The sequence below is a fragment of the Chiloscyllium plagiosum genome, chromosome 2, assembly GCF_004010195.1.
Source record: "Chiloscyllium plagiosum isolate BGI_BamShark_2017 chromosome 2, ASM401019v2, whole genome shotgun sequence".
In the NCBI taxonomy this organism is placed as follows: Eukaryota; Metazoa; Chordata; class Chondrichthyes; order Orectolobiformes; family Hemiscylliidae; genus Chiloscyllium; species Chiloscyllium plagiosum.
The window spans coordinates 41,872,536-41,888,238 of record NC_057711.1 but is presented as its reverse complement, the minus strand read 5'-3'; the positions used below and the strand labels follow the sequence as shown (position 1 = coordinate 41,888,238).

The 15,703-nt window shown below is 38.1% G+C and overlaps 1 protein-coding gene across 8 annotated transcripts in view; it reads right to left on the bottom strand.

Moving 5' to 3' along the window:
* The window catches only part of xrcc4 (X-ray repair complementing defective repair in Chinese hamster cells 4), a 383,221-nt gene that overhangs the window by 210,702 nt on the left and 156,816 nt on the right, over positions 1-15,703 (bottom strand). For all 8 annotated transcript variants that reach the window (XM_043708498.1, XM_043708491.1, XM_043708485.1 and 5 more), the window contains 3 exons: positions 12,670-12,836; positions 4,071-4,223; positions 2,287-2,414 (listed from right to left, as the gene is read on the bottom strand). In XM_043708498.1, the coding sequence (XP_043564433.1) occupies positions 2,287-2,414; positions 4,071-4,223; positions 12,670-12,836 (448 nt within the window). The remainder of the gene's footprint in view (positions 1-2,286; positions 2,415-4,070; positions 4,224-12,669; positions 12,837-15,703) is intronic.

The window sequence follows — 15,703 nt, the reverse complement described above, 5'->3', positions numbered from 1 at the left end:
ACTAGAAAGGCAGAAGTGAAAAGTAGGAAATCATTCTAAACTTGTACTGAACCTTAGTTAGACCACACATTGTGTGTTGCATGCAGTTCTGGATGCCATATTATAAAAAGAATATATTGAGGGAATCGAGAGGGTGCAGAAAAGATTTGCAAGATTGATACCAGGAACATATGTGTATCTGTTTCAGGAAGCAATTGTCTGGCTGGATTAATTTTCTCTTTAAAAAATGGGGTGACTTTACACAAGTCTTTAAAATTATGTAAAATTTCACTGAGTGAATACAGAGAGAAGTTTTCCTCTTGTGGGCAAGAGGAGATCCAGAGGCCATCAAAGTAAGATAGTCACTAAAATCCAATGGAGAAAAAAAAAGTCTTTGTCTAAAAAGTAATGTGAATCTGAAACTTGTTATCATAGGGAGTGGATCAAACTAATAGTTTTGATACATTTAAGGGGATGCTGAACAAGATATTGAGGGAGAAAGGAATATGTCATTACAATTATAGATTGAAATGAGAAAAAAAAATGTTTGGAGGCACAACTACAGCATAAGCAATTCATGGAATTAGTATATTGAATTACCTGTTACTGTATTTATAGCCTACATAGTCTTATGCACATATTTAAATAAATTACAGTTTTACAAACTGCAGTAATAGGAGATTCCAGTGAACCCACAGAGAGTAAATTGCTATCAGCAATCAGATTTTATTCTGTAGTTGCTCAATTACTAAAATGCTGAGCTATTCCTTTGTATTGTGAGGGAATATAACTTTAAAGGCAACTTACTCTAACTAACATAGAAAATAAACAGAAACCCAAACTGAAAGGGAAATAGAACAAGTAAACAAAGAAAGGAAACTGTCTCTTTGAGTTTACAAAGGAAGAAAAATAAACTTAAAGCTTCTGCCAAAGTGACCTGTTTAAATTATGTAAAAGGACACAGATCAGTCCAAGCTCAGTAGGTTTAGTTGATGAGTCCACAGACACAGTACAAGCAAACTGAAAAAAAAACTGAAGAATACAGAGTCCAAATCCAGAAAGACAGAACATATTGCTGTAGCAGTATCTGTTGCTCCAAGATAATGTTGGTAGGTCCACCCCATCCAGACTGAGGTGAGCAGGTTCTGCAATGTGTGTAATGTACCGTGTGGACCTTGTGCATGGAACCTGAGTACATTGTGAGCTGCTGTCATCTGAGGATCAGACTAGCCTCAAGAATGGGAGGAGCTGAAATTCTTTACATGAAAAACAGAGTTTGCAATGAAATGTGATCACTAAAATCTGAGTGGACTGATGAACCAATTTGTTAGATCTGTCTTAGTTTATCTGTCATTTAAAGTACAATTCATTGTTTATATTCTGACCATAAATTGCCTGTTAATTAATGTTTTACTCATTAATTTTGGATGTTAGAGTATAAGATAGATTATATTTAGTATTTACTTTGTTGAGTTTTAAATTATAAGAATTATGTTTTAATCTTGAGGCTTCATTATTTTAGTAAATAAAGTTGGCAACATTTAAAAGCCGTAGTTAGGAAGAAAGGTTACAGGTTTCTGCTGAGATCTTAGTCGTATTGACATTTTCTGCACTGTTTCAGTCATTCATTGGTAGTTTCTGGGGTGTCTTGATATTTGTCGATGCTCTTCACATACAAAGTTTCAAAAACATTCATGTTAGTAACTATAGTACGATTATTCATGCATTTGCTTTGGTATAAAATTACATATCTTGAATTTATGAATGGATATTTCAAAGTTTGCCTTTGTGTTTATTCTTTTAGGAGAAAAAGGAAGTGAATTTACATTTCTTGTTCGATCAGAACTGATTGTCTGTCAAAGTGCCATCACATTAGAATACAAGATTGTAAAACCATCATTAGAAAAGTTTGAGTCGGTTCTAAATTAATAATACATATGCCCGCTGAAGGATAAATATTTTTAAAGCAACAGTTCTCAAACTGTACCAATTTTCTAGGAATGGCTTTTCCAATTAATAAATAAAAAGGTCATGGCTACAGCCTAAAAAGAGGACTTGCAGAAAATAATACAACAATCCAGGGAAGTAAGTCTACCCAAATAAAAGTGCCTCAAAAATTATTATAGGATTATTTTTCAGTATCTCCCCTCTGTTTTTACTGACTTAATTTAACATTGATTACATTACTACACACTTAACATTCATGTTAAAAATGTTTGAATTGAAATTATATTCACAAGCAAATTATTAATTTAAAAACCAATTAATCTCACTCACAATTGGTCTTCCCTGCTATCATTTCCTTACCCTTGGTTGGCCTGGAAGGTTGAGACCAGATTCTATTTTCAGAGGTATGACCTTTGCTTTCTTCATCAGTGCTACAATCAAAATTTTCCTCAGGTACTGACACTTCTTGGCTAGTAGCAGCAACACTCCTAAAACAAAAATCACACAAATAAAGCATTCACTAACAGTCTTCATTATTGCTCTCAAAATTTGTGGTGCCCTAATCGAAGTACTTTGTTGATGTACTTCATTACCAACATATAACAAAGTCCAATGCGATGGTAGACCAAAGCCTTTTTGAGCTATCAGTTTCAATAAATAATACCATGTCACTTTTTTTGTAGTAATTTTAACTTGCTCAAAGAAAGCAGATCAATGTACACAAAAAATGCTACTCCTGCAATGTTAATCTGAGGGCAGAATGTGTAATAACCTAATGTGGAAACTCGGAAAGTAACAGTGGAATGTGTCAGAAGGAGAGCCCCCCAATGTCTTCTTCCGGCTGGGTAACATTATCAGTAAACACTGGCCATCTCCCAGTGGGTTTTGTGAGAGGTGTAGATGCCTTCCTTACATTTGCTCCACATCAACTAAGACGGGGTTCCAGGAAACAACGTCTACCCGAGTAGATGCTATTGCAGGAGGGTGGCCCTGCAGAATCCATATACTTGGGCCAAGCTCAATAAAATAAAATTGACTTTGTTACCAAGGATGCCTCTACTTCTCCCTGTGGCATCTCAGGATGGCCACCTCTATCTTCAGCACTACCACATTGCTGGTGCTCTGATCAGGCTAACAGCTTTGAGAGACAGGGGGTGGGGGGAATGGGGGGATGGGGGTGGTGGGGTGGGTGGTGGTGGGGGTGTGTGAGTCCATGTGGGATGCTGTTCAGAGGGTCAGTGTGAGCTTGATGGGCATAATGGCTTGCTTCTTTTGGGATTCTATGATCAAATACATTATCGCCCTAAAGGCCAAATAAGTAATGTAGGTGAACTGCAAGTTACTTTAAGACAGAAAAGTTAAAGAACTAGGTGTCATAGGACATTTATCTGTACTTTATACTGAATTGTCATGACCAAACATTTAAAATTAAAATCTATCTAAAATAATTTATTAAAAATTACTATACTAACCTACATATGTACCTTACTGCAAAAAAACCTCCTAAAATAATTATTTTAACTATTTGGGATATGATAACAATGATTGCTGGATTTCATTCCTCTTACAGCTGTCAGTTAGCTTTATAGTTATTAATAAGCAACGTGCTGTTGAGTAAGAGAAGCAACTTAGTAAGGGCGGCACGGTAGCACAGTGGTTAGCACTGCTGCCTCACAGTACCAGGGTCCCAGGTTCAATTCCAGCCTAGTTCTCCCTGTGTCTGCGTGGGTTTCCTCCAGGTGTTCCAGTTTCCTCCCACAAAGACCTGCAGGTCAGGTGAATTGGCCAAGCTAAATTGTCCATAGTACTAGGTGCATTAGTCAGAGGGAAATGGGTCTGGGTAGGTTACTCTTCAGAGGGTCGGTGTTGACTTGTTGGGCTGAAGGGCCTGTTTCCACACTGTAGAGAATCTAATCTAAAGGCTGACATACATCATTCAAGGTTAACATACTACTAATACAGGGAAAAAAGAAAACAATTAAATAAAGTTATATTTAGTCTCTTGTTATTCTGGAAATAATTTACAATTAAATAAAAAGTTTGTGCTGTAATGCAACTATGTACGTATGGCACATAAAGTCTTGTTACTCCACTAAATGAGCAATTACATGCAATTACAGCAAACCTCAAATGCTAAAAGATACCTGTTCTGACTCTTGAATTCCACTTGCTCATCAAAGCGCTTTAAATTCTCCCGTAAATTTCGAATTTTGGCCTTTTTCTCATTTAGTACCAAAGTGAAACGTGAATAGAGGTCTTGCTCTAGTTCTTCTTTAGCCTTTACGTATTTCTCCAACCTAAGGTGAATACATGACAAGAAGCGCATAAAAACGTGAAAAATAAATAATACTCCAGATAATATTTTTACATTTAAAATACAGGCCTTTTTTTGTCAGAATATCTGTACATAACGATATTAAAATTGCTCATCTCTACACTACCAATGTATGTTCTGGTTCTGTCAATCATTATTGTCACAAATATAAACATGGCATGATTATGATGTTTTAGGACATAAGTAAATTAATTTGAAGGAGCTCGTATGACCTGCCTGACAACAAGCTTGGGTGGACTGTTTGCTAAAGCTTAGGGAGGACCTGGCATTGATTTATGGGAAAAAGGTGCAAATGTTCCACCTATGAACAATGGCAAAGGTATCTGCAATGGCCTTCGGTAGACTACAAAGATTATATTTTCATAAGTGAGACAATCTAGGCAAGCAGCTGTTGAACAGATTTGGGCATAAAAGACAAAGGCTGGAAGATTGCAGAGGTGGACTTTGCCTCGTTTGTAATATAAACAACTAGGAAAAACTCCTGGGCATCTATGTCAACTCAATGCCAACTCAAACATCTGCCCATCTCCAGCATACTATGAAATGGTAAGTCAATGCCAGTGATGCTCCGCATCATAATGCCTTGCCCTCCCCTCCCCTCCCCCCACCGCTGCACCTTCCATGACATTGAATGACAACTCATTCCCTCATGGATATCCCATAGCCCCTCACACCCTCTATTCCAACTCAATGCAAACTCATACCCTACCCATGAACCCCACATCCCCATGTCACCTCATCCAGTATCTATGCACAAACCTTAACATCCATGTGGAGATGAAATAAAGCTCTCAGCAGGTTCTTAAACTACACACTTGGTAGAGAAAAAAACTCCCCTTCACTAAGACCAATTTTACCTTTTTAAATCCCAAGTTGTCAATCTCTTATAAGAACAAATACCAATCATAACTCAGGTATAAACTACCAGCCTTTTAATAATCTATGAATTCAGAACTCCTGCTGAGATAATTGTGAGTTTTGAAACTGAGCCAAGGTTGCATGATGACATAATAAAGCCGTGAAGGAAATGTCAATGCTGCATGAGATAACCAGCTGGTCTGTCAATCAAAGCAATCCAGTAGACTTTTTTTTAAACAAACACAGCCGGTTTTTGTCTTTAGTTTAAAGATTGGGTTATTTTACAAACATCAGATCATGACATTTAAACGGACGTTCTTCCTTTAACAGCACTTGTATCTAGTCCACTTGTATCTGAGATTGCCACACTGTAGGCCAAAGCCCTTGAAAAACAGCCACAATGGTATCTTTTTGAACTGAACACCAAGTTCAAGTTGCCCTGCAGAGTTCAAGGTTCTCTTCTGCGCGAATCTCACCATGACCTCCTTTCTCCAACCAGCAACAATAGAACCTGTCAGAAATGAGGGCAGGACCTTTGCAACTGAGTTCCAGTCATTATCAGCCAAGGTTTTCAAAGACTTTCTGAAACTGTTTTTCTATCTACAGGTGTAGACAGACCTGCTGAGTAACTCCAAATATTTCAGTTTATATTTTCTATTTCCAGCAACGACTGTATTTTGCTTTCACACTAGCTTACTCTACACACAGGCACATATGCAAGAACACAAGCAATAGGATAGGGAATAGACCGTACGGCCAGTCAAGCATGCTCCGCTATTCAATATGATCATTGCTGAACCATGAAATGCATTTGCTGTGGCAGAGAAACCAAAGGTTCTCTAAAGTGCAACATTCAGAGCACACTCGGTACTAGATTTGTTAGATGCCAACATTCAATTCCATTCTCCCACAGAGATTGGGCTTTTTCCAAGATTTTTGACAGGTCACTCAGGCTACGTCTGAGGTCACTGCAAAGCAGATCCAGGATCACAGATATTTGGAGCGAGAGACAGAACCGGAGATGGGGTAGACTCCATGTTAGCTGAAAATGTGTTGCTGGAAAAGCGCAGCAGGTCAGGCAGCATCCAAGGAGCAGGAGAACTTGTGGTTGGAGGGTTCCTAGGCGGAAGATGAGGCACTCTTCCTCCAGCCATCGTGTTGCTACGGGCTGGTGATCGAGGAGTCCAAGGACCTGCAAGTCCTTGGTGGAGTGGGAGGGGGAGTTGAAGTGTTGAGCCACAGGGTGGTTGGGTTGGTTGGTCCAGGTGTCCCAGAGGTGTTCTCTGAAACGCTCCGCAAGTCGGCGGCCTGTCTCCCCAATATAGAGGAGGCCACAGTGGGTGCAGCGGATGCAGTAAATGATGTGTGTGGAGGTGCAGGTGAAGTTGTGGCAGATATGGAAGGATACTGGTTGTCCTGGTTGGGTCCAAATTGTGTTGGTCTGAACGTAGTCCGGAGTCCGTGCGGGGTCAGTCGGTTCCGTAGGCAGGTGCTGAGGAAGGAGATGTGGCTGTGGTAGCGACTCTGTTTGAGAACGTGGCTGAAGAGCTTCTGGGCAGAGGAGATGACCTGGGGTGTGCAGTGAGTGAGGGACTCACTGAAATCCTTGTAGAGGGAAGAAGAGAGCTTCTTCAAGGAAGGCATCCTTGCAACTCCATGTTAGGAGTGCTGATTTTTAGCAGTCATGCATTGAAAGAGCCAAAAACAAATTGGATGGCTCTATATTGTTAGAATGAATTAATGAAGTAGTTCAGAAATTACTAAGCAGTTAAGAGTTGGAATCAGAACTCAGAAGTAGTCCTGGGAAACTGCAAAAGGTGTAACGGTCACAGTTTCTGTGCTGGGAGAAGCTGTAAGGCACTTGAAAGAAGCCCAAGAGCATTAATAATACAGCTGAGACAGTGAGGGGTGAAAAGCAACAAGCAGTACTTGCTTGTTAAATTGAGCAATATTAGAACTTGGCGAAAACCGAAGGACACTGTTGGCTTGGTGAAGTTAGCTGTCGGTACAAAGCTGGGTATCATGTCTGATAGCAATAACTGGAGTTCAGTTTTACTGGAGTGTACACCAGGATTGGAATATGATTGATCAAAACAGGAGCAGAACAACAAGTTGAGGCAGTACATGATGAATGACTCTTGTGGGGGAATGCCAAGGCCAGTTCATCAAAAGCGAAGCATTGTGATTCCTTGTGAATTTTAATGAAATTTGATGATCCATTGTGTCATTAACATTTGGGAGGAAAATTGCTGAGAATTACTTGACATCTGTTTTGACTGCATTTGCTATTTGATGTGCAAAAAAAAGGATGTTCAGTCACAGTCGGAGTACAATATCCAGATTTACATGTTAATGTTGATTGTTATAAATAAATTGTTCATGTACTCTGGATTATATTACTATAGTACAACTTGTATCTAAAGTATTGCTATTTTTTCAAAAGCTATTTTTTCAAAAATGTTTTCAGTAATGCTTGTGAATCTCATCTTTTGTCTACTTTAAAAATAAAGGTTCCTGGTCCTTAACGAGATCAGAACATAATTTGGTGATCAAAGCATAAAGTTGGGTCACTGGTCTGGGATCATAACATATTTCAGCTCCATTTTCCTACCCACTCCCCATATCTCACAATTTCTATTAATAGATCGTCAGACATCAGAAAATAATTAATTAACCATTTTCTTGTAGTAGAGCACAGAATTACAGGAACATTTCAGAAAAAACAGCATAAAGAAATAATAAAATAAGCAAAACAAAACAGCGCTGTTGTAATTAAAGTTCTTTGAGTAACTCGTATGCAATTAACTCATCAACAGTACTGAAAACTAAGCTTCAGTCTTTAATTTTACTACAATAACAACTAAAATCAGAGTGACCATATGACAACTTTGAACATTTGGCATTGATTAATAAAGTTACTTCCCTTCCTTTAAAACAAGTTATAATTACATTTGTTTCAAAAATATATTTTAAAACTAATTTACTCCTGAAAATAGGATTAATAATGTTTTGCAATCTACAAACTAATGCACAATTCATTATGCTCACAGTGAAGCTGGATGTAGTAAAATGAAGGCCTGCATAGTGATTGGCCTAATTTTGACCCAAAACCTACAACCCACAGATGTTTACTTATAAATGAATAAAAATACATTATTAAAACATTCCCACACTAAAGCAGTCATTAATAACCAGATTAAGCCAAAGCTGGTGGAATTACTAGCATAAAATATGATTTGACTTATTAAAAGAAGAACCTTTGATAAATTCATCAACCAATAAGAAGAGACTGTCAATTACTACCAAGGTCTTTCTGAGCAGTATTGGTTTAAATGACTGTGAGACTCCAGCTGTTTCTTCTAATTATCCTACATTATATCACTCCATAATATAACTTTAGATTTACTTCAGATATTCAAGGTCATCCTTTTTGTTTAACGTTTATCTAAGGGCATTAAAAATATTACAGTTAAAGTAGACATGGTTTTGATGTTCTTTGAAAAACAGCCATATGCAAACAGTTTGCAGATTTTATACCATTATCAAAAGACAAATTTTCAAAATAAACCATTTGTAATAGAAATGTAACTCCAAACCACCAATGTTATCACAGATCTTTGATTGATGGAAACCAACAACATAACCTTGTCTCAGCCATTCAAAAGCTGCTGTTTTGCAATTTACAAAGGCAGCAAGTAATCTTTGTGTCACATACACAAGTTTACAACTGAATTCTGTTAAGTAATTTGCTATCACGGATTTTATACTTAATAATTGATCAATATGCATTGTTTCATACGGACTTTAGCCCATTTAATTTCTTGCACTGAAATAAATCTCACTGCATAATTCTTACATTTTCATGATACGAAGACATGTTTATTTTTGGTCCTGACACTATTCCATTTGAACTAACACTCACTTTGTTGGTTAACCCCAATGGCCTTTCATATATTAGAGACCTTCTCTTTTGTTTTTCTTCCCACTCTCCACCAGTCCCCTTGCTAAAATCTATTACATTTCTAACTTTTCCCAGGTCTGATAAAAATCGATCTGAAATATTCATTAATTCTCTCTGCAGATGCTGTCTGATCTTATGAATTTTTCCAAATATTTCTTCCTGTTTCCAGATTTTGAAGATCTGTCATGCTTTTCCTTTATGCAATTCGATTATATTGAACAAAGAATGGGCTCCAAAGAGTTTTTTGATCTGATTAGTATCACAGATAAAAACAAACTTTGTATGACACAGAAATATTTATTACAGCATCTAAAGGTTTAAGGCTGTTGTGATGTTTCTCATGTTAGTAGCTCAGTCTGTTTTTCATGACATGGAGGATGAGTCCAGCATGTTCGGCAGATTGAAGCAGGAAATTCTCAGTTTGTTGAGGAAAACTTTTCTCACAGCTGTACGAAAGGCGAAGATGCCACTTTCGTAATAGTGACAGTATTACCCTAGTGCGCAATCTAAAGAGGATTATAACTAAGCAAAACAGCATTATTCAGAAAGAGAAACATTTTTAGACTAAAGAATGCTCTACAAATTAGAAAGTACAATCTATTACATTACCAAAGCTATTACCTAAGCAAAACATTATATGTTAGAAATCTGAAGTAAACCAGAAATTGCTGGAAACACACAACAGGTAAGCAAAATCAGTCGCTCTACTCTAAACCTGTAGCTCAAAATCTGCTCTACACTTCGGTAATGACTGATATGTTTCACAACCTTTGATCCCCTTACTAATCAACAACATATCTATCCCTGCCTTAAATTCACTCAATGACTCAGCCTCCATAGCCTTCTTCAGTAATAAGTTCCACAGATTTAGCACCCGCTGGTTGAAACAATCCTCAATATCTCAGATCTCAAGGCTCATCACTTCATTTTGAGGCTGCACCCTCAGATCCTCATCTCTCTTGATAGTGGAAACATCTTCTCCATGTCCAGTCTATCCAGGTTTCTCATTATTCTGTAAGTTTCAATAAGATGCCCCCTCATTCTTCTAAACTCCGAGAACAAACTCAGAGTCCACAATTGCTCCTCATATGCCAAGTCCTTCATCCCCAGAATCTTTCGCGTAGATCTCTACTGGACCCTTCCAAGGCCAGCGTATGCTTCTTTAAATATGGGGCCCAAACTACTTACTGATGTGTCGAACTATTCTAGCCATCTTGAAATGAATGCTAACATTGCATGTACCTTAACTGCCAACAGAACTTGCATGTTAACCTTAAGAGAATCATGAACTAAGACTTCGAGTCCCTTTGCGCTGAAGATTTCCAAAGTTTTTCACCATTTGACAATTAGTCTACTCCTCTACTCTTCTTATCAAAGTGCACAACCTCATATTTTCTCACATTGCATTCCATCTGTTATTTCTTTGTCCATACTCGTAGCCTTTCCAAGTTCTTCTGTAGCCTCCCTGTTTCCTCAACACTATCTGCCCCTCATCTCCCTTTGGATCTTCCATAAAAATATCAACAATCCCCTCAGTTCCTTTGTTCAGGTCATTAATGTATAATGCAAATAGTTGTGGTCCCAACACCAGAACCCTGCAGAACTCCACTAGTCACTGACTGCTGTCCTTTATCCCTACTCTCTGCCGTCTGCTAGCCAGCCAATTCTCTATCTATGCCAGTGCCTTGCCCTTAATACCATAAGCTCTTATCTTATTTAGCAGTATGGCACCTTGTCAAAGGCCTTCAGGAAATTCAAATAGATCACGTTCACTACCTTACCTTTGTCTAACTTGCTCATTACCTTCTCAAAGAATTCTAACAAATTTTTCAGACAAGACATCCCTTTGGCAAAGTCATGTTGACTCAGTCAGATTTTTCCAAGTACTCCACAATCTCATCTGACGTAATGGACTCTAAAATCTTACCAATAACCAATGTCAGGCTAACTGGCCTATAGTTTCCAGTTTTCTGCCTCGTTCCCTTCTCTGACTCCAATGATTCCTGGAAGATCACCACCAATGTCTCCTCAGCCTTCAGAACTCTGGGATGTAGTCCGTCTAGTCTGACTGATTTATCCGTCTTCAGACTTTTCAGCTTCCCCAGCTTCTTCTCCTTAGTGATGGCCACCACACTCACCTCTGCCCCCTAACTCTTTTGAAGTTTTAGTATAGTACTCGTGTCTTCCCAAATTCAGTTCCTCTGCTATTTCTTTGTCCCCATTACTACTTCATCAGTCTCATTTTCCAGCGGTTTAATGTCCATTCTTGCTTCTGTCTTACAGTTAATCTATCGAAAAAAAAATCTTTAAATTTTCTTTTATATTACAAGATAGCTTACTTTCATATTTCATCTTCTCACCACCACCCCCCCCTGCACACGCTGTCCCGAACACCTCCCCCCAAACACACACACACAACTATTGTATTTTTAGCCGTCCTCTGATGATTTTTAAAGACTTCACAATCCTCTAGCTTTCTACTAATTCTCACCACATTCTATGCTTCCCACCACCACCACCACCACCACCACCACTACCACCACCATAACCAATCCAAGTTCCTCTGCAGCCTAAATGGGATGTCCTTAACCCGGTCACACGCAGGCAACACAGCCTTTGGGACTCTCGAATGTCGTCACAGAGAACAGTGTCTATTCCCCTGGCTATATTATCCTCATTTACAACTACATCTCTCTTTTCTCCCTGTTCTTGAATGGCTGCCTGTACCACAGTGCTGTGGTGAGTTTGCTCATTCTCCCTGCAGTCCCCCCTCTCACCCATACAAGAAGCACAAATCTCAAACCTGTTAGGCAAGCTCAAGAGTTGAGGATCCTGGATCCCTTTAATTGCCTCGCTCATAGTCACACCCTCCTGTCCCTGGCAACTGACTGAATTCAAGCTTGTCAATGTAAGGGGTGTGATTGCCTCCTGAAACACAGCATCCGGGTAACTTTTTCCCCTCATAGATGTGTCATAGTGTTTGTTGCTCAGCCTCCAGTCCATCAACTTTGAGCTGGAGCTCCTCCAGCATCCAACACTTGCTACAAATGTGGTCACTATGAACAACAGTAGGGTCCACCAGCTCCCGCACCATCGCCTGGCCCTGCATCTGCATTTACTTAGTTGTTAATTTGAAAATTTCCTACTTGTCATTTCGTTTGTAATATTCCTCCCATTTACATTCAATCTGAAAGTAATCTAAATCAACGGTCAAATTAGTAGTTACTACCAACCAATGAGTTTATGGTTTTCCAGTGATGTCATTGTTTTTGTGTTGGGTCGACAATCATGGGCTTCACTTTGTCATGTTAAAAAGACCTTACAAGCTATGGAACAGAAAGCAAGCAAAAAGAACCTGTTGCTCTCTGCACCGAATTTTCACACTGCTCCAAAGTACCTGAAGTATATATGTATTCAAGCTATGTCTTACTCTGGATGAGATTTCTCCTTTGTGACCATGCAAAGCTTGCGAAGCGCTTGATTCCAAAAATCATAACTGGGCAAGTTCAGGAATTCCTCTAAAATTTCATTCACATGAGAAAAATCATATATAAGCACTAATTGCAGAGACCTTTAGACAAGAACTTACTCTTTCAAGTTGTAATTACGATCGCTCAACAGTCTCTCATTCTCTTGCTGCAGGTGTTCATTTGTGTCTCTGAGTTCTCTGTTGCAATGTAATACATAATCGATAAGTCCTTTAATAACTTCTTTTGAGTCCGAGACTTTTCGCAATTCCACAGAGCCAAGTTTAAACTGGACAGAAATAAAACACAAAAGCCAAAATGTAAGTGAAAAACACTGATTTTCCAAACCTCAAACCTGGCCCAGAACTTGCTGGAGCAGCAGATTTTCTCTCAAATAGCATGAATCGGAATTTTTACCTCATCCATCAAATTGCAAATACTGGAAGCACAAGTGATAATGGTGCAGCAAAGGACTACATTGCATATAGGACCACACAAACATTCTGGGCAAATGTCTCCTTGAGCAATAACATTTAAGCAGAAAGACAAGTGTGGACAGCAATGGAGAATGCAAAGTTAGAATATGCCAGGGCAGCTTGGCCAAGTGGAATGTATAGCATGGGAATTGTGGGAAATAATGAATGCACCATATGTCCAGGATAAACACATCAGCAGGAAGCGTCACAGATTCACAACCCTTTGAGAGAAATAATTTCTCCTCATCGCTGTTTTAAGTCTGCTATAACTTATCCTAAAACCATGACCTCTCATTTTGGATTTCCCCACATGAAGAAAAATCTCACGGTGGATGCCAGGGTACTGACAAAATTTAAGGAGGAGATTAACAGAATTTTAATTATGAATGCGTTAAACAGTTATGGAGAGCAGGAAGGAAAATGGAGTTGAGGCTGAGATGAGATGCAGTGATCATATTAAATGGTGCTGCAGGCTTAAAGGCCCAAATTGCCTACTCCTGCTCTGAATTCTCATGTTTCCACTTGTGCAGAGCTAACGGAGCAGCAGTGTAAACCAGTCAATAATTTGTGGTAAATGCAAATCAAATCATATCAATTGCTTGACACAAATTAATGGATTATTTATGTAGTATTAATAGTGAGAACTGCAAATTTCAGTTAATTTTCCAATATTGAGCATTATTTCTCCATCCACAAAATTTATCACTTCCATAAAATAAACTAAAACATCTATGAGGCAGCTAAACTTTCAATTCAAAATAAAAACAAAATGTACGAATGGTTAGTGAAGTATACATTTTTGTAGAAGCTTTTCAAATATTTGATCAAAACTGCTAACAGCAGCTAACTTGTTAATATTTAATTGAAAATAAAACATTAAATGGTCCAATACCTAGACAGAACATAGAGTTAATCAAAACATTGAACGTTGTGAAACAGAAAATGGTGTCAGTAGTTCAACCAGACTTGAGCTACTGAGTGACATATGGTGGTCTCACATCTAATTATGACTCTCAGATAATGAGTTGTGAAACTATCCAAAAATACCATCAGACTTGATAAGCAAAGATGAGCAGAAGCACATTCCAAAACACTCCTAAAAGATCTTCACGTTTGACACATAACTTATTATGGCTCGATGGGAAGTAATGTGGAAAAGGAATCTTCAAAGCATTGCCCATGTTTTGTTAATAACCTTTAAAATGGCTATATTATTTGTTCTGGTCACTAACTTACAAAAGAAAACAACAAATAATTTTGTGATACATTTTCTGCAATAGCGTTGCCATGGTTAATGCTTCAGTATGAGAGTTAGCACCTACCGCTTAATGCAATTTGTCAATTCATTTAATCAATCTTAACTACATAATCAAATAGGAATACAATAAAAATATCAAAAGTCCAAGAGATTCTATGTTCAATACATTGCTGGGAATATTTGTACTCTGTGTTAAAAAGAGGGGGACATTGTTTTAGTTTAATTTCTTAGAGTTGTTCTTGTCAGCTTATTGTCAAGGCTTTTGGAGGTCTGTCTCTTTACCCAGATTCTAATCAGATTTTACAATCCTTAAAATGAAGAGACGGGGTCGTAGTTTAGTGCATTAATAAAGAAAATGAGAGTGGAAAGAATTGTGCTTTTATTTAGGGAGTGAAGCCCCAGGATAAACAGAACAATCCAGGAAAATCAATATGTGTGCAGGCCAGACAGTGGATGGAGTTCTAAACGTTATGGTAAGAAATCTTGCACAAGTATAGGGAACAGTTTAGGGAACTCAAATTCCAAAGAACTGGCCCACCACCTACCTTTAACTAGAAAGATTAAAGACAGCATCAAGGTTCAGGAAAAAACATATAATTGTGCAAAGACAGATGGTGGGCAGAAAATTGGATGCAATATAAATTACAGCAATGAATAATGAAACAAAAAGAGAAAAAAAATTAGAGCACAGAGAAATTAGCTAGAAATATGATTGTAATTTTCCTCAGTTCTTACTTCTCTTACATGGCCTGATTTAAAGCTGCTTCTGGAACGTTCCTTGAAACATCTATAGTGAAAGCTGATACAAAATGCCTGTTCACTTCATCTGCCATTCTCTTATTTTATTTTTAAATTTTCCAAACTTACTTTCTGTAGGACCAATGCCCACAAACTTTTAGTTTTTCAATATTTATAAGGACTGTCACTGTGTTTTCATATTTCTGTATAAGTAAAATAGAAATAGTGATGACAGTATCGTAATAGAAATATGGAAATGTCTTTTAAATATACCTTATAATTATTTTTCTGTGAGAAGGTGTTTTGGAATAATGTCAAACATTAACTTATATGTTGTGTGCTAAGGAGAAGGAAACATAGTTCTAGTTTAAATTTTTTAAGAATTGTTCTTGTGAGCTTAGCGCCAAGAGCTTACGAGTTGTGCAGTAGCCTATTGACAGATGTCCCAGAATTCACCTCGAAACAGAAAAATCCAGAGAGTTAGTGTGTAAGTACTGGAGAGAGGATGCAGGACTGCTACACTCTATAGTAAGAAATCCTGTGACATGACAAAAACATACAAAATACAAAAGAAGAAATTGCTGGAAAATCTCAGCAGGTTTGGCAGCATTTGAGGAGAGAAATCAGAGTTAATGTTTCGGGTCCAGATTTAAAAAAGTTCTGAAGAGGAGTCACTGGACCTGA